The 20304-nt window shown below is 36.7% G+C and overlaps 1 protein-coding gene across 1 annotated transcript in view; it reads right to left on the bottom strand.

The window, feature by feature from the left end:
• The window catches only part of TLL1 (tolloid like 1), a 144440-nt gene that overhangs the window by 18869 nt on the left and 105267 nt on the right, over positions 1 to 20304 (bottom strand). The window contains exons 10-16 of the mRNA XM_009636352.2: positions 17742 to 17844; positions 16200 to 16316; positions 15040 to 15185; positions 9269 to 9464; positions 7759 to 7884; positions 4647 to 4807; positions 1512 to 1692 (exon numbers count right to left, since the gene is read on the bottom strand). Of these exons, the coding sequence (XP_009634647.1) occupies positions 1512 to 1692; positions 4647 to 4807; positions 7759 to 7884; positions 9269 to 9464; positions 15040 to 15185; positions 16200 to 16316; positions 17742 to 17844 (1030 nt within the window). The remainder of the gene's footprint in view (positions 1 to 1511; positions 1693 to 4646; positions 4808 to 7758; positions 7885 to 9268; positions 9465 to 15039; positions 15186 to 16199; positions 16317 to 17741; positions 17845 to 20304) is intronic.

Genomic DNA, 20304 nt, shown 5'->3' with positions numbered 1-20304 from the left:
CTAGGCCAATGTGAAATGACGAGTTGCGTAAGTGTTTCTAGGAGGATGTTCTGTTGTGTACATATATGTATTTACTACAAATAATGAGTCAGACTTGAAAGCTTCTTGCTAATGTAAAATATAAATTTAAAAGTAAAAAGTGGTACTATATGTAAAGATGGATCTGAAAGACTACGACCAGAGGCATGTGATTACTAGAAAAAAATAATATCCTTTAGAAGAGGTAAAAGGTTTCTTAATTTCTTTGTGCGAGATGAAACACTTTTTTTCATCTTTCATAATGGCTTAAGAAAAAAAAAAATAAATCAAAGTAGTCATAATGAGAAAACACTGAAAGTCTAAACTGTTTGTCTTGACAGTTATTTTCCTCTCCTTCCAAACCACATCACTGACACTCTTTTTTATAACTTGAACATAGTTGAGTTATCAGTTATTAAAGCTAACCAATGAAATACCATTTTCATTTCAGCTTTGATAAAATATTTTAGCAAACAAACGCTAATAACAGTGCCTGGTAATACATTTTGCTACATGCTAAACACAATCAGGATTTTCCAGATTCAGGTTTTTAACTGCTATCAAAAAAGTTGGGGCAGAATTCAAATCCTAAATGCTTCTGGATGACTTCCAGTTTGGGGGGGTGGGCAAACAGGACTGTTTTGTTGTGTTGTTTTACACAAGATAATATACCTACGTGTATGTGTAAACACACAAGAAAAACACTAAGCAAAACTCCACTACTAACACCATGTGGTATCCTGCCACAGCCAGATTATTATGGTCTAGTCTCAATGGGTAATTGCAGAAACCACTGTTGTGCAAATATTTCCTCGCATCTTCAGCTTCACTCATGTCAAACTTTATTCAAAGTTACATGTCCTCAGATGATATAAACTTCTATCATTTTGATCTGCCTCAGGGAAATTACACTCATAACTAAAAAGACACACATTTTTTGCAAGAGCAAGGTCTTAAGCTCTGTTCTTCTGCAAAACATTAAGAGTTTCTTGCCCAAAGTTGGGCAAGAAAGTACCTATAATGTTAAACAAATGTTGTAGCACAAAGTGGTAGTTTCATAACTAATCCATTATATTAAGAGACCTGAGTGAAAAAAAAAAAAAAAAAAAAAGGAAGTGTACACTGTATTTAATTTATATCACGTTACAACTGGGATTTGAAAAAAAAATAGCAACAAAACTTGGGATAAAAGGAATCTAACTGAAATTTAAAAACACTTAGTAAATTTTCTTTCTCCTCTGTATCTCACAAAGTTCATTTGCCCCTGCTGCTGTTTAAAAAGGTATATATTTTGTACTATAGACATTACAATCAGAACAGTATTTTAAGACAGAAGAGTGGTTTGTGCTTATAAAAATAAAACCAAGTCAAAGATACCAGGAAAATTATAAGGGAAAAGGCCACTCACTTTAACACCAAAATACAGTATTCACTCCACCTAGTCAGTGTATGCTCAGAGGCACTCACAGGTACACAAGAGTGTTTTTCTATACCTGAGAAGAAGTGTGCCTTGAAGCCTTTTTTTGACACAGTGTTGTCAGATCTAAATTCAATTCGCATGTTGTTGTACTGAGAGGTGATAACTTCAGGCACTTCTGTACCACAGAATTTACCATGTAGTCTAGAATCAGAAGAAAGGCCACTACGAATTTCCACATAATCGTATTTGCAAACCTGAGAAAAGAAAGAAAAATTATCTTTTGGCTAACCGAAAGAAAAGCATGAAGTTGTTTACAAATGCAAGAACTCTGATTGGTATATGCTGCTTAATAATAGATTAATATCTTTTTTCACTTTTCCCTGGCTTTAAAAACACTTATAAATGCTTACAAATGTTCACTGATTTTGTGTAAGAATATTTTAAGGTCACTAAGGCATAGTTATACTACGCATTACATTCAAAACTATATTTTGATAGATACTAATCTGTGGTTAGTATCTAAATTTCAAGATGCTTAGTAACGTTTCCATTTAAACTGAAAAGTAAAAATTCCAGTGACACTAGACTAAATCTAGAAATATTCACCCCAAAAATTATATGTATCTTTGTGCTATAAACCACACACCCAGAATCAACAAACCTTCTGCTGCTCGCATCTCATAGATTTTAAAAAAAAAATATGAATTTTCACTTAGAAACTTACAAGGTAAGTTTTTACCATTATGTATTTAAGACATATTCATTTCTTTACAAATATATAAATATGCACTATTAAAACCATACATCTTTCTTTAACAGCAGCATAGCTATAATTTGGAAGGCTGGTGAATATCATTTTCATTAAAAGGTTAAAAATAAAATAAATTAATGTAATAAAAAAGCCTTATGCAAGGCATACTACTCATGATAATACTTTCAATGCATAATCCCTTGGTCAGCCTAAAGCCTTTCACCCAAAAACTTCTAAGATTTTTAGGCTCAACTATCAATCATTTAGTCAAAAAATGTCCCAGTTGTCTGCAATTAATATCTTAAGAGAAAACAGTGGCCAGGAGGATTCATACAGAGTTTAGGTTGTCCATTAAATCCAAGTTGTATTTGATAAATCACAATTTCTAGTAAAAAAAAAAAAAAAAGTCAGAGGAGCCGAGGGGAACTACAGAAAAAGGATGTTTTAGTTTTTGTTGTTCTCCCTCCCTATGAAATAGTTCAAGATTGACAACGTTTCAAATTTTTTTAATATAATACATTCTAGACAGAGATTAAATTTCACTGTTATTGAAAAATTTTTCATATGCTGCAGAGTTGGAAAGTGACTAATTCACTTGAAACCACTTATATACAATATAAAGAACACAAAAATTCATAAAGCCTGAGTTACAATTAAATACAAACAGCATGTGGCAATAAGATAAATTAATATTAAAGCATGTGATTTTCAAATATAGCTCACAACATTAATAAATCCCAGCAATTTCAGCCATACATCAGTGATGAGTTTTGATGATTTCATTGCTTTAGATTAGAAATGAAATGTAATTTCTGATAGGTCTAACTTCCTTCATGCTACATTATATTAAAAAAAATTTAAAAATTAAATGTATTGTAAAATGTAAATGTAAAATATTAAAATTGTAATATTGGAAAAGACATATTAAACTTGGTCCTAAATGGAGCTCCTATAACAAAAATATAATTAGAGCATTTGATAAATGTATACATTTTATGTCTGCACTCAGACAATATCAGATATATGTTTCTTCTGATTTTCACAGGTACCATTCTTAGTGCTTCTATTTAATAGTATAAAGCTGAGATTCAGTAGCACAGGAGAGTATCAAACCAAAGTTCTAAATGTTGAAAAAATTATGTATATTTTTCATATCTGCTTAAGTTACGTGTCTTGTATGACCTTAGAAAACTGATTTAACTTCATTAGACCCCAGGTGTCTTCCTTGCAAATCTGGCTTAAGTACCAAGAAAGTGCAAGAAAAACGTTTTATCATTTGTTCAAATGGTGATTAAATTTTAATTTTTTGGTACTTACAACTTTTTATTACACATTTTGCAGTTTTTGCAATAATGATAACAGGACATGAGTGTAATGTATAAATAATGAAAAGTTGGAATTTCATGGACTTTAGACCCTACCCCAATTTTATTTTTTTTAAATAATAAAAATCTCACATTATTGTCTCTGCAATTAATTTTGAGATATTTTGGAGAAGCCACAGCTGGGTTGTTTCTTAGTTGTAAATTAAACTCCAGCTTTTGCCACTTCAGATCTCATGTCCAAAACATGGCCCATCCTCATATCAAATACGTTGCTACAAATTTGTTCAGTCAGAAATAATGTCCTGGTATTTGGGTTCTTAACACTGTGTGAAGAATGTCCGGATAAACTCAACGGCTACAGAACATTATGGCTAGAGCGTGGCAAGGGAACTCAAAGATATGACAGAGCAGTGCCTAGGAAGCAGAACAGAGTCTGAAAAGTTGACACTGAACCCCTTATTTTACTGATTTGCACTCAGAAAATCACTGCAACCCCTGCCACTTTTTTTTTTTTTTTTTTTTAAAGTTATAGGGAGCAGCTCTTACTGCATGGAGGGCTCTGCCCTGCCCCTCTCCCTCACCCGGGGACAAGATCCCCAATGACTCCAGGGTCTGCCCAGCTCCAACACTGCTGCTGCTCTATCATCGTGCCTTATTTCTGGTACTGTTCCTTTTAAAATATTCCCCCCATGAGATACTTGTAAGTGATTTAAACGCTCCCTCGCTCCGCCACTAGCCACAGCTTATGTGTATTCTTTGCAGTCATAGTCTGTAAAGATAATTTGGTTTCTCCAGATTCTCTTCTCTTGAATTTTTTCCAATATGCCTCAGCCATTTGCTCTGTTTTACTTTGTTGATAAAAAAAAAGTCAGCTGAGACTCAGCAGAGAACATTTCTTTTAAATTTCTTGTAATAGACATACATTTAGATGATATGTAAAAGAGAGCTATTCTCTCCATATTTGTTTTGAAAGAATCCAGAAACAGTCCCAAAATGAAAACAAGAATATCTATGGCTATTGTCAGCGTATGAACAGTCAAGCAAGGGTTTTATAAGACAATACCTATTTTTGAACACTCATGAAACTGTTTAGCGTGTAACAGATTGCACAGCTCTGTTCACAGTTACTTACTTCATTGCCTTCTAACTCAAAAAACTCAAACTTCATTGAAATTCGGTATTGCGTCGGGGCAACCACCTGCCACACACAGTTTTTGTTTGGAGGATACTCTTTGGGCCACCCTGGTGTGGTTATAGTCCCATTTAGCTTTGTCAGGAGTCCTCCACAAGCAGCTGTAAAATTAAAAGGGAGAGCATCATTTCTTGACCGAACCCATGTTTTACTAGAAACAGAAACACACTGAGAAGATTCAGCCCTCTCATGACTTATACTGCTGTAATGCCCAGACAGACTAATCAGAATCTTGTTTTATCGTGCTTGGTGCAAACAAAGAGAAAGAGACAGCCCCTATCTCAAACAGCTTGCACGTTTGTGGACAGAGATAAGTTTCAGGAGTACACATGGCGTTATCGTATTCATTCTTTTCCCTTCCCTCCAGAGACTCTGGTTATTCTCTCACAGCCTTTCCCATGCAAGTCTTCTGACCTCACCGCCCTCCCCAGGACCTTGACCATCCCTCTCCTGGCAGACAGACAACTTAAGATGCGCTTGCATTTCCCCAGCTTCTCTCCTTGATTACTGATCCAGAATCAGCCCTACCTGTCTCAGCTCATATAGCTGTATATGCCTCCCATAACCTACTAGATAGGGTCAATTCTTTGGGATAGCAGTCACTTACTCTTCAGTCACAATTACTTTTGCTGAAGTATGGATGCTCAAGTAATAGAGAAAATACCTATTATTTCCAAATATATGCCAAACACTCGCCTCCATACAACAGAACAATACTGTACTATGTTTGTGAATGCAGTTCAGATAGCAAAGGATAAAGCCATTAATCTTTCCCATCTGTGATTTTTTTTTTTTTTTCTTTAAAAACAAGGAAAGCAATGGGATTTGTAGGGGTTCTCAATCACACTCTGCTGCACTGATACCATTACATCACTGTAACAGCACTGGAAATCATCCACAGAGCTCTTTCTAAACAGCTGGTGGGGGGAAGCTCCACCTTCTTCCAACTGGTCTGGGCTAATGCTGAATGCTTTAAAAACTGGCTATTCCTGTCTAGCCGACGGTCTCATACACCACATCTACTTCATCTAACACTCCTGAAAGAGCTCTCCATGTCTGTGTCAGGGCTCATTTGGCCAACCCAGACACCTGGCTTTCCAAGCAGAAGACTTTTTGGTATACATGTGAAGGTAATCTGACCGGGGTAGGGGGACTAAGACCCTGGGTCACACCTCAGTGTGTAAAAAAAAGACCAGGCACGGGTTTAGAGACTGCACTCAGATGACACAAACTGTGTCCCCAGATGATCCAGTCTGGATCAAGACAACTACTGCTAGTTTTCAGTTTCTGCTTTTCAATGTCACTCCATTGGTCCTTGAGGCAATGGTGGGAAATGTGGAAATACTGAAAAAAAAAAAGTAAAAATGAAAGCTTTCTAATATGCTGCCAGTGGGGGAGATTTGGATTAGACTACCATGAAGCAATTTTCTGTACATGTCAATACTGCAGTGAAGCACTGGGCAGAGTTTCCGAGTTAGAGGCTTCTACTCTGGTATCATGTGTGAATTAATACAGCTACGTCACCCCTCAAATTCCCATACTATAACAAGGATATAATCCTGACTGTGACTACACAGCGATTTTAATCCAGCAGTCCCTACGTACAGTGAGTGCTACATCACATGGAACAAATGCATATACACTTTTAGGGGTAGCTCAAGGGTTTTGCTCCACACTGCACTGCACTACTTTGAGTGACTTCTCCTTTTGCCAGAGTTGCTTTTCTGTTAGGGTGCTGGGGAGGTATTCCTTCTTTATTTTTTGGAGGCAGAGGGAAGAGTTTTCTGAAAGACTGGTAATCTTCCCTAATACTCTGACTCAGGTCAGCAGGCAGACTAAACCAAATTCCTTGCATAAATTTGGGCTGATCATCAAAGGCCCAGAGATCAAACCTCTGTCTTCATGGCTCCCCTTAGATTAACCTTACTTTCTGCATACTGCCTAATATGCAGACTTCTAAATAAATTGTTTTTCCAATGTGCTCACTATTAAAGGGGGTGGGGGTGGTGTCACAACTAAAAAACCAAACAGCTTGATGAGAGCCACAATCTAACACACCTGTAGTCTAGGACTATCATCACCTCACACAACATTTCCCCCCCCCACCCAACCAAAACCAACCCCACAGAACCAAAAGCAAAAGACAAAAAAGTGCAAAGAAACTAAGCAAAACTACCGCAAATTGTGAAAAATGATGAATTAAAGCTAGGAAATTAAAAAAAAGAGTGAGACCATTGAATCACATCAGAAGAAAACCATAGCTCCGAGCACTCCAATTTTCAAAATCCATTCACTTCTCAAATAAACCAGATCAATTGATAGGATAATTTTTGCTATCCCTGAATTTATTGGTGCTTATGAATAAAAATCAAACAATAATTAGTACATAACGATCAAAAGCTTTTACTTCTTTCCTTTGATATGAAATATGTATAGAATGCAAAACTTCTCTCACTCCAATCCTATGTTTACACAGATTTCCACTTATCAGGTTTTTGTTTCTCCAAATGATTATTTGAATATGCTTTGCTCACCCTGAAAAGTAGAATTTGTTTCCAGCAAAAAAAGTCTGACTGGGAGTGGGGAGGATTTCTCTGAGATTTGAGCTAGAATAAAGGATCCTGCTCTTCAAACCTGCCAGCTTCCCAGTCACACCCCAGTCAGAGGTGGTCACAGGGATCGCTAAATATGCCGATTCCCAGGCACGTTGCTCTGCTGATAATTGTTTCCTTATGCATGGTGGGAGACTTTGCTTTAATGAGTATGAGTAATGTAGTAAGTGGTTTGGGAAGGTACGAAGTCCTGCTTCACATCGTTCCCAGCTGACTAACAGCAAAGCCTGTAAAGCTAAATTAGTGACAGACATCAGATGAAGGTGACTGCCATGGACAGATGTTACCTGGCACCACTACTTAAAAGGGAGCACTGGTTTTCCATGTTGGGTTCTGCAGATCTCACACTGCTGGGACAGAACAAATGAAGGTGCAGTATTGCATTCAAGCAATAGCACTGGGTGAGCTTTAAGAGCCCGTAACACAGCAACGCACTGTACCTTCACAACTCTTTTTGTCAGGACCAAGTTCATAGCCAGGATCACAGGCGCACTGGTAACTGCCCAGGGTATTTACACAGCGCTGCTCACAGCCCCCATTGTCAGGTTTGGCACATTCATCTTCCTCTGCCAAGACAGGGAAAAATGCAAGAAAACATGTTAAATAATTACCTTCTTCAGCTGTAATTACTGGATCAATATTAACCCAGAAGGCCATATGTGTGCCATTATAAGATGCACTACATAACGCAGTGTGGTTGCTGACTAGAGGATTTTCAAATGCTAAGGTGACCTGCAATGGAGAAAATAAAAATTTGTCCTTTGTGGGGTTCGGGTGGGTCTTTTTTACAACAATACCTACGGACAGCTGCAGACCTAATTTATAAGCACTTTGTGGGCAGCATACAATAATTCAGGCAGCCATAATCTAAAGGTTGTATAAAGTATTGAAAGAAAGATTGAAAATCCACAGCAGGGTCACTTGAAGGGCACTTTATCTCCCACAGAATCAATTTGTGCATTATCCCAAATTCATACTCAAAAACAGATTAACAGAATCCTCAAATACCAGGTTTTCATTCTACTGATATTAAAGGGAACAAGATGCATCAGGGATGGGGGAGGGAAAGGAATAATGTATTATCTCTACTAGCACCGAAATATACCCATGAGATTAATTGTTAAAATATTCCTCACATGTTGAAATATTGTTTCCTTACACCAGAACAAGTAATTTCTTAGAAATAAAACAGAGCTCCCACCCTCATGTCTACAGCCTTCAAGGTTATAATTGTCTACAGTAAAAACTAACAGTTAGGGTGAGAAGAGCCCCAGCTTGTGGCTTTTCAAAAGAGCAAAAAGGTTCTGCTTGGCGTGACCTGTATTTCAGGTGTCACCATGGCCACACCACTGCTAGTGGCTTTCACTGTGGCATCGGCAGCGCAGGGTAGGAATTACACGCTCCCCATGCACCAAATGCTGCAGGTATAGCTGCAGTTGTATGAACACAAACACCCCCCTTCTACCCCAAACTAGGAGGAAGACTGTGAAGCCATTGGTCACTATGATTTCTCAGCTGGTTTGTTGTGGGGGTTTTTTCTTGCTCACAGAAAGTAACAAATGGATAAAGCAGGCTAATGCAGCAAATGGATTAGAAAACCTACAACATTTAGAACAATGAAAAAAACCTTAACAGAAAAGACCCATTTGTAACTATACTATTTAACTTTATATTTGATAACACAACATCAAAAAAGCCATTTTTTACAAGATTAGATATGTTTCAAAGGTGTTTCAAAACTAAGATGATTATTTGAACCTGAAGAAAGCAGGAACTTGCACTGGAAATGTTCCTTCATTCTTTGGTAAAAAAATATGCTGGAGGCAGTATAGAACTGGTATTAGTGAAATACAGATTAAGAAATATTTTTAAATATCCTGTCATAATTTTTCTAGTACAAGAACAAGTGATAAGCAGTTCACAGCTCCCAAAATATGCTTTAACTTTTACCTTTAAAAAAGTTAGCTGCAAATCCTGCTTTGTTGACGGTTCCATCAGAAACAAACTTCATCCACAGGGTATTAGAGGTAGATCTAATGTCTTCTGGCTTGTCATAGCCACAAAAGTGACCAATTAAAGGACTGTTTTCATTCGTTCCATCTCGAATTTCCAAGTAGTCATATGCACAGTTATCATGTCTTTCAATCTGTAAAAAAATTATTTTTAAAATTACCTATTTGAACTTGATCATAAATATCAAATATCAATCAGATAATAAACAGAACAGAAATTTTTCAAAGTTAAGGTTAGGATTCTTTGTTTAGGGTTCAAACATAAAGAAGATGAACGAGCATTGCTGGACTGTTTTTAACTATATTTGTTTTCTACAAGAAAAATTTGTTGAGATGTTACACAGGACACAACAGTCTAACTGGAAAAAAGTAACTAAAGACACGCACCTCTCAGCTTCCTAATATTCTGTCAAATTCCTACTCTGAGCTCAAGTAAGGTCCTCTTTTCTCATGTACACTTGAGTATACCAGATTCATGGTTCAACAACTAAACAGGTCAGAAATATTAATTGGTTTTGAAAAGTTAAGAAGCTCAGTTTTGATTAATATGTATAAGATTTTTAGATAATATCAACCTGTGCCATTGCAAGTGATGATCAATATTTTATTTATTTCCTTCATTTATCCTCAACATGGTGCAAAAATTTGCATTTGTTGCAAACATGTGAGTGGATATGTGTGCATTTCTACTGGGATAGCGCTCTTTACATAATAGTATTTGCAGAGTCAGAGTGGGGATTGCACCAAAGAAGAAAGCAGTAGCAGCTCGAATATGATCCTGTCTGGAGCCTAGATAATTTGCGGTGCCTGTCTTCATTGAGAGAGAATCTTTCCCAACAAAATTAAAAACCCTCTTATCTGGGTCATTTTATTGCAGGATTACTTCTTGTTACTCAAGTAATATAACATCTCAGTTATAAAAGAATTAACTAAATCCAAGCATTCAAAAATAATTCCTCTGAGAAAACCATTGTTCAGCTAAGTGGCTGAATTGTGAGGCGAGTTTAGGAATGGGGGTGGCGGGACCACAGTCAGCAAAAAGGGGTTGGAGAAGCCTCAAATTTAATTCAGCACATCCAAATTCTGTTAAAATGACAAGAAGTCAAAACCAAACCAAACCCAGAAAAATGGCACATATTATCTCTGCACAGATATTTTCTTGCACATAAAGCTGCAGAGTTAGTACAAGTGGCTGCTGGTAGTCTGCTCTAATTGTGCATTATGACCAAGGCTAAGCTCAGTAACCACCACAGACTAAGGAGCTTTCATTTAGCACATTAGGATTTCTGCTTTTATGTAAGAGGGAAAATTGGGGGAAGGGGCTGTTTGATTTTATTTCATTTTAATGAAACATCAAAATATGGCACTTGCAGACAAAATTTGTCTTCTTTCCAACTTTACAATTCTTCAAGCATTTATAACATACGTAATTTTCTCCCACTCATTTCTCTGGCACAATCCATATTGACATTTACTGTAATTTCTTAGCTGTTTGCTCAAGAATTGCTTTGGGCCAGAGTTTGGGAAATTAGTGAGATAAGTCATGAAGATCCGGGATGCAATCAGCTATCACTGACTTCAATAGCAATTGTATGTTTGCAACCAATGTGGTCAGGTATGTATCAACCTGAGCACTGATAAGTTTTTGACACTGTAATACTGATTCCAAATTTTCATTAATCTAAATAATGAAGTTTAAACACACAACAGCACTTTCCAATCTGAAACAAAGTCTGCCTTGTTATCTCAGTAAAAATCATATTGCACTCTGATGTAGAAAAAAGTGACCTGGTCCAAAGCCCACTAGCACCAATGAAGGAATTGTGTGTTTTCCCCACATGTCTGTGGTCATTTCACTACTCAAGACTTTTAATTAATGCCTGCTTTTTCCATGTTTTGATGTTCTATTGGGCAATATGGAAATCATGATTTTTCACAAGTCAAGTGCAGCTCTGAGTTACACGTACCAAATTCCCATTGAGGTGAATTGTTAGTTTCTTTTCTGAGAATCACTCTATTTTTGGCAGAAGACAATAGCTAAAAATATATTTTGTGTAGCAGTAAGTTGCTAAACTTCTAAGACTACAGAAATCAACCAACTTAAAGTGCTATTGATTTTCAATAAAACTATTTGAAAGGTTGCCATTCTACTACATTCATTTATTTTTAGTGTACTCCTATTGCAAGTAATGCCATTATTATTATTATCAATATTATTATATTAAGGGATAAAATCATTACACCTATATATAAACTAACAGATAAGTATTGTGCTTTTGAGAAATGATAACTGGTGTTAAGGCACTGGGCAATCAATGAAAAAGAAATAGTACAAAATGTGCTTTGCTTATCTGTACATCAGGTTTTAAGATGTTGTGGTACTGTCATCTGGGAACATACAAAGGTCTATTACACTTGCGGTAGTCTCTTATTCCTACTACAAGGGTAGCAAATCTCCTCAAGTTAATGAAAGGACTCCCAGGGAGTTTAGTTGTAACCGGACTGATCCTGTAAACCTTATTTACTGGAGCACTGAAATTTCACAAGATTGATACTACATGTGGATAAGAAGAAATATGCAAAATGTTAGCAAATTCAAAAAGCATAAACAAACAGGTTTTACAGAAAAATGCATTGCTTATAGGAGAATGAAAGATACCCTTGGCTCCTGAAGGCCTTGGAGGAAACCCAGAATTTGAATGGCATTCAAGAACTAACCTGAGAAAATTCCTAAAACAGGCACATAAGCACAGGAAAACACTAAGAAATCTCCTGGTGAAATGGAAAGCCAGAGACATTCTCAACATCCATTCTCAAAAGAAAATTCCGTGTACATAGTTTCAGTTTTGAAAAAAGCAATTACTTTAGAATAAAATATATTTGGTTAAAAATTCCAGACTGCCTTTATTTTGTAGCATTCCCCCAACAGAAGAAAAAAAAAAAAAAGAGTATTTGAAGAGCAAATCCGAGAGCAATCATATTTCAGAAGAAATCTTCCGATTGTTAATTTATTTGTTGATAGAGTCAAATTTCAGCACAGGTAAACATATCTGACTCAAGTCATAGACTTTAGTCATAAAAGGTGGGATATATACCTAGTGGAATCAGAAGATCAGATAAAATTTATTCCCTGACTTACGTAAAAATAATTTAAATAAACTCTACCTGCACAAAGATTAACAGGGGCACTCAAATGAGGAAGATTAATATGTCTCAGCTCTACAAACCCTCTGGATTGCCTTAGCTGGTGAGACTGTGTGCCAAAAAACGTTCTTTAAAAAAAAAAAAACCACAACCAAGAACCGCTAATTTTCAGAGAACAATATAGTAAAAGTGACTCTACAATGAAGCAAAAAGATGGATTTACCAGTCCCAGCATCTCTGCTGTCATCTAGATACTGGAAAGCGTAGCTGCCCATCAGGCAGACAAATAAGAAAGGGTAATCCCACACTCAGTGGAAAATGTGTTGCCCACAGCAGGCAAAACAAGATGACTCATTGATACAATTTGAAATTCCCAGCTTCCCTAGTGCTTTTCTTTCAGAATGAAGGTTATTTATACAGTTATTTTTTCTAGCTTTACATATGGATAATGAGAATTCCTCTTACTTAACTGTACCTTTCAAAGGACAGAGAAGTAATTTTCTCACAAACACGCTGCAATAACTCTTTGGCCTGACATTTGCTTTTTTTGATCTCAGCTGGCACGAAGAACTGTGATTTTTAAACAACTTTTTATTTTACTGGGCAGTGCTCCAAGGATTCAGTCCAGAGAGGGACTTAGTACCAAAAACCAGAACACCTACATTCAGGCGCTTGGGCCTGAAATGGAAATCAGACCCAAATGGTGAATGTTTAGGCAAGGCACTTCAGATCAGTTTCCAAAGCAGATCTCACCCTCAGTGGGGAGCCCTGTGGACGAGCCAGTAAGAAATGCCACGAAGGCAGATATAACCGAAGACTTGTGCCTTTCTGGGGCACCTCATTTGGTGCTCAGGGACATCTTGCCACTCTGGAATCACTGCTCAGACTCTCCCTGGAGAAGTATGTACCTTTCAAGTCCCTACTGTTGGATTTTTTTTTCCTTTCAAAGTACATCTAGCAGAGGCACTAATATGAGACTACTGCTCAACTATACTTCTGCTCAATTTCCTCTTTCTTCGTATGAGGTGTCAGTACAGATGTTTCACCTCTAGAGCGTGCCATACTACTAAATAGTCTGGGGGAAAAACTGGACATTTCTTCTTACAGTTTTAACCACTAGCGTACTGAATTGTGTTCTCATTTGCTGGTCTTTGCTGGTCCTTTGCTTCTAATTATTTTCTATATGGTCAGGCATGAACATGCCATCTTCACACTTGCAAATAGTCCATAATTTTGTTATTAGAAAAAGGTCCTGAAAGATAAGAAGAGATGGAAGTTTGATTCTTCCAGAGGTGATATTGAACTGGGGTCAGTTCAAGCGATAATGTACTGTGCATGTAGACCAACACTGAGCATCTGCATGGAGATCAAATATTGTCTCTTATGCAGAGGCATAGTCCCATTTCTCTTGGGATCGGACTAAGAAATACTGAGCATCAGTTGCAGACCAGAAAAGCTCCATATCTAGTTCGTAAATTATATAAAGTTACTGAAAACATTGTTCATTTTCAACAGTGCTTATAAAGAGAGACTGACATAAGTAATCTTGAGCCAGGCCATGCAGAGTCTGAATGACATTTGGAAAATTCTTTGGGCAGGGAGAGCTGATCTTGTCTGCACTAGACCCAATATTAATTCAGGATACAAAAAAGGAAAATTAAGTAGAATCTGTGAAATTATTAAAATTTCCATTGTTTATATTCATAATTGCTGATAAAGTCCCAAACCCTTATCTCATGCTCAGACCTTTCATCAGTCATAGCAAAAATGTTCCATACCCCTGACATCTGTCTGTAAGACTAAAATTAGTTAGAAATTATATCTATATTCACTATACCTGTGTTTATATCTGTGTGCACCATAAAGCCAAAAAGTTTAGATTTTAAACAAGTGTTCTTCATGTCATTACTGCTGAAGCATATTCAAACAAAACGTGTGAACTCAAAGTATGTTACTAAATTTATCTACAAACTTCGAGCCAGTCTATCATGCATGCATAAAAAAGACTTATGAAATATTATTTTTCTTTGTTACACAATAGTTCAGCACTGTTTAGCAATGTTATACACAGAGATGTACACGAAAGACATGCAAGTATGACTCACAAAGTCTTTTTTCTTCCCTCTCTAAATATAGGTTTGTATTTGAATTTAAGTAGGCTTTTTTTTTTCCCTTTCTTCTCAAAACAGAAGCCAAAAACCACAGTGGTTTCTTTCCAGATAGACATTCCTTTTCAACAATAAGATTTAGCAAAGATAAAAAATCCTGATTATTTAACAGAATATTAAAGCATCCAGGCTGAACTGGATTATTTATGTGCTGAACTGCGACTATTGTCAGTACTTTAAACATTCTAATTCAGATAGCACAGAAAACATGAAAAACCTTTAATCTTCCTGAAAATTTCTGCAGAAAGGAAGGTTTCATGGAGAGTAGAATTGGATTCTGGAGCTTATTTTTCATAAGGAATTCTTAAATTCTTTCACAGGTTTAATGAGGATTCCCTTAAATGTCACTGTCACTTATCCACTAAATGCTTTTCTGAGATCAGTAAAAAGGCTTTACCTCAAATGCTTGAAAGGTTAATCCTACATTGTAGTTTTCTGACACTGTTATTTTCCACACACATTCCTTCATTGGTCTGTAGTCATCAGGGTAATTGGGAGACTGGATCTGGCCTTCGTTTTTGTGGATTTCACCTCCACAGATAGCTGATAAAAGCATAAAATTCTTATTGTCAGTAATGACATTTTCTGTTCCCCATGCCCAAACTGACATTTTACACTACCCTTTTTAAAACTAATGATAAAATTAAGATTTAAAAAGTCTACCAAGGACAAATTATTGAAAACACAATCCACTTAAACCACTATATGTATTTCATTTAACGAATATAATTCAGCATTTCTAATAGCTCTAAATATGTCTACAATGTTCAGGAAGACTTTGGAATCACAGGTAATCTGAATCTGTTTATAGAATATATTTAAAAGGTCAAAACAATTAAACTTTAATTTTGTTCACATTTGAGATATAATTAAAAAACATTCTTCATTAATATTTACTAACCTTTAGAAAAAGACATCTCATATTTTATGATGATCTACGCATTTTAGCCTGAAGTTTACCACTTCAAGCTTACACTGAATTTGAAGAAACAGCTAATATAAAAGCAAAATATTTTCATGGAAAGTAAATGCACTTTTCAGGATCCTTACTGATAATCAGTTAAAGATCTGTGAATATCAACTAAATCATACAGTTTACTACCATAGATTTAATATTTAAGAAAATGAGACTATTTTAAACAGGTGAATGCTGACTTGCTAATATACTCAGTGTGTGGAAGTGTCTCTATTAAGAAATCCCAGGGCATATGGACAACTTAAGTTAGATTTTTCTGAAGAATAAGCAGAAAGCATTCAAAGAAATCCTTCCACACACTAAGCACAACAACATACACGTTTAGTTAATTAAATGTCTGGTGAAAAATGCTTATGAATATTATCAGTGATGTCCCTGGAAAAGAGGTCATATGAAACCTGATCACAGGAAGAGTTTCAAAATGTCCTGTCTATTAAGTTAACACCTACTGTCTCTGTTAGCAATAAAATACTGATTTCCTATTACGTTATTGCTGACTTTTTTTTTTTAAACATCCAAAGGTATCCTGTTAATATTTTTCCTCCATAATAAAGTCATTTTTAATGCTATAAGAGGCTTACCTTCATAAATTGCTGCAAAACCTTTCCCAACCCAGTTGCTGCTGCTGCGAAACTCAATCCACATCCTGCTGTCAGAGGATGCAAGGACTTCTGGCAGTTTGTCACCACAAAACCTGCCTAAAAACATGCAACCAGTAACTGCATTTTCTGCCGCCTCTGAAGCCAAACGCTGCAAACATTTATACAAGTGTTTAACATTATAAACAGGCATAGCATAACCAACTCAGTGGAACTATTCACACGTTTATGGTTAAGCACCTGTATTTCTGCAGATCAGCACCTAATACACAAAGATTTTATTATAAAGCTTTCAGCGCTTCTTTTCATTGCAGTCAGGCTCACAAGTCTAAGTATAAAACCTTACAGGGATTAAGAAGAAAGCTTATTGTTATAGATTGTTTCTATACATACAAACCCAGGCATTTTGGGAGAGGAAAGTGAGTACTAGTCTTAAGAAAGGAACGTAATCTAGGTCACAGTAATACCGCTCATCGTGTCTAAGGACCAAAGAGATTTAAAAACTAACATCCAAAAGACCCTAGATTATTTTACCCTTTTAAATTTAGCCTAGGTAGGTGAAATTTCTGTTTGCCTAGGTTACAGAGAAGGGAACAAGAAAAAAGCCTAAGTACTGTCTGGTCTTAATTGTTTCTTCTTCCTTTTCTTTTTAAGGCCAAGAAAATACACGCTAGTGTTAAAACACTGTCCTCTGTATCTCCTTCCTGCCTTTTCTTTCTTCTTTGCTGTTTTTAAATTGTGGCTGCAAGGATGCTAACAAATAGTTTTAGTCTTTGTTCCAAACAAAACTGACCCAAGAAGTTGGAGACATTCATGCTTCCTGTGGTCTGAAATCCCCAGTTTCAATCAGAGAAGACCACGGGATGTCAAAACGAGCCTCTGGGTTGGGCAGTGGCATTATGGGGTGGGAAATCTCCCCACCAACCCTCTGAATCAAGAAAAGGATGGCTGTAGCTTCCTGCATATTAGTTGCAACTCTACGACTTAATTCATTATTGCTTTGCATGCCTTTTCTCTGCAAGAGCAGGGAAGGACATGCAAAGAAGAAATAGAAGTAATCTTCTATTCATAATTTTAAAAGTACAGGAACAGGACTTGTAAGTACAACTCTACAGTGGGTGCTCTCAACCACAGTGCATGCACTCATCACGTTCTCTATGGATGTCCCAGCACATGCTCTACAGACTTGTTTGTATACTATTCCCTCAGTTCTGTGAGCAGAACTATAGCAACTTCATATTTCAATACCCGTAAGTGAAGCAAAATGTTGCATATTTTGTAGTTTCCATCTTTCCACACATGCAGCTGAATAACAGCTAGCTGCAATGAAAGGAAGGCTTGAGGCCTGAAGTTAAATAAATTACTTACTGAGGCCATTCAGAGTTTTTTCCCACCCCCAAGTTTAGATACATTCTAGACACCTAACACCCAAGAGGTTTGTTGTGGGTTCAACAGCAAGCAAGTCCCCACTGAACTCAATGAGTACAGTAACTATGGACAGTGCAGCATTCAACAGTTGCATACCAAGCAGAGGTGATTTTCTCCAGTAGCCATCTCTTACTTCAATATAGTCGTACCAACAGAGACTGCTCTTGTAAAGGTCCATGGTGGTGAAGTTTAAAACAATCTGCAATCAGAGGAGAACACCTAAATTGTGTGGTTAATATTAGAAAACAATCACAACAACATTCTGCAGAACTGAAGCCAGAGAGGTCACCTGTAACAGGATTCCAACCACTTAGACACTTAATTAACCTCTCCTCAATTATTTCTTATAGTAAGTAAAAGTTGTTTGGGAACAGTAAAAGTTTTTTATTTAATCTTACATATTTGAGCAGATTCAAGACATATTGCTCACATTTAATTGCCTACAGGGAACTTTTCACTGAAAAAAAAAACATTGAGAATGATAATAAGTTTAAATAATGTGCTAATATAATTTAAAGTATGTTATTTGACAATTCTCCTGCCAATTCCTCATCCATTGTATTCTGACTATAATCAGCACTGACAGCAGTAAAAAAAAAAACCAAAAAACCGTTGTTTTATTTTGGTTTGTGTTTCCTTCTACTACTGTTTTGACAAGATAATTTACATTCAGATAAGTTAAATATTGACAATGGTGGACAGTAATGCTGAAAGCAGTATTACTAAAACAAATGGTACACAGTCCCTTAATGACTCTAAATGAAACTATAATAAAGCTTTTTATATAGGAATCTGAGTTCTGTGCATTTCTGGAACTTTTGAACTTGGACTCCCAATTTTACTGAGCACATCTGTAAATAGGGATATTTTCCATACTTAATATCAGGACTACCCTAGACACATTATACCTCTTTGGTTTAGAAATACTAATCCTAAATTGTCATAAACTTACACTTTTAACACAGGAATGAGATTCATCCCGGATCACAGGATGACACAATAGCTACAGTTTGGGCCCTAACTGACTGGGACAAGTCTTAACATCATGTCCTGCAATTTCAGGGATAAGTCTAAAACAACAAGATTAAAAATAATTCATATTTTGTATTAAAAAGTTATTTTCAATTCATACCCTTTCATTGGATTTAGGTGTATTTGGAAAAAGAATTTATCTTCTGCCAAATCAGTTCCTCAGTGTGGATAAATGAATATTTCAACCTAACTAAAAATCTTTATTCGCATACGAGCATAGAAGTGGTTTTGTTTTTAGCTTTGATCCTAGGAATTCACAATTGAAACCTGCTATTATAAAGCAAACATTAATTGCTGCACCATAGCAAATACCTCTCACTGCAAAAATATGTCTCCATGGCAGCCTACAAAGCAGCTGTGAGTGTCAGTTGAAAGGAGAGAAATTTACCCTTGGTCCAGCTGCAAGGAGGCAACATAACACCAAAACTGGAACAACGGGCCCAGACAGTCAGACGGGATGGTTTACTTCCATCTCCTTTGAAGGCACTGTGTGTCTCTCCAACCATACTGCACCATAGTGCAGTATTAAACCAGAAAGGCAGAAGTTTTTCAGACTGTTTGATTTTAAGAAGATAAAAACTATTAGCTATTAGAGGAAGCTAATTTAAAGGTAATATAAAGCTCAGTGGTTTGGGTGTGTAGGTGGTAGAGAGTCACGGTAAGACTTCTCCAAACAGTGCAAAATGGAGACAATCTTTCATAGCAAAACACTATGTGTCTTAACATTAGGCTAGCAGGGCTTTTGCTTTCAAACGAAGTACATGCATACGAGCAATTACATTTTCAAAAATCTCTTTTGTTTTCAATGGAGAATAGGAAACGTTCTGACTTAAAAGCTATATCTTCCCCTATGCCCCTGTGCTAACACTACTGACTGTTTGGGTGGAAGACCAAGCTCACAGGCGATTCTGTTCAGCTTTTGCCTTTACTACCATGATGCCGTGGGAAACAGAAAACATCTGTACGGCTACACATAAAACTCAACAGCCAGAAGTCCTGTATAATGAGACACATTATGCTGGCAGCCACAGCCTTGTGGGATGAAGGTATGGGACACGAAGCATGCCAAGGACCATCAGGACAGCACTGAATAAATGAATATTTGTTCTGATGGTTGAGTATGGCCAAACATTTATATCCCCAAGCTCCTACCACATCCACAAAACCTGCAAAACGGTTGTTTAAACAGCAGTCTGCCTCTAGCACTGTGCTCTCAATGGGAACATCCTGCAAGCAGCTTTGGTACATTTTTAGTGTTGCAGATGCAACAAATATAGCCTGCCCCCTCTCTTTTGGCCCCTTCCTTCTGTCATTTTAGGGCCACAAAGGGAGGAAATAATTTAGCCTCATATCTATATGCAAAGAATGTCTGCTTCAGTGTTAGTTTGATATTTTGGAAATCTATTTACATAATAGTAACTCATGTCCAGGCTGCCATTGGCACTCTGAGTTATAAAGACCTATAACAATGAATAGCCATCAAATGATATTGTAGGCTTCCTGAGCTCAGAGATGAAAAGGGACTAATCTGAAATCAGACACAATTGCTGTGCAATCCCTTCATTCTGTTGTGTTAGAAATTAGAGCAGAAACGAATATATCAAAGGAAAACATGTTCCTCATACTG

Source organism: Egretta garzetta, unplaced genomic scaffold (genome assembly GCF_000687185.1).
Source record: "Egretta garzetta isolate BGI_Z169 unplaced genomic scaffold, ASM68718v1 scaffold174, whole genome shotgun sequence".
NCBI lineage: Eukaryota > Metazoa > Chordata > Aves > Pelecaniformes > Ardeidae > Egretta > Egretta garzetta.
The sequence above is the reverse complement of the archived record's forward strand: the minus strand, read 5'-3'. Positions and strand labels throughout refer to the sequence as shown.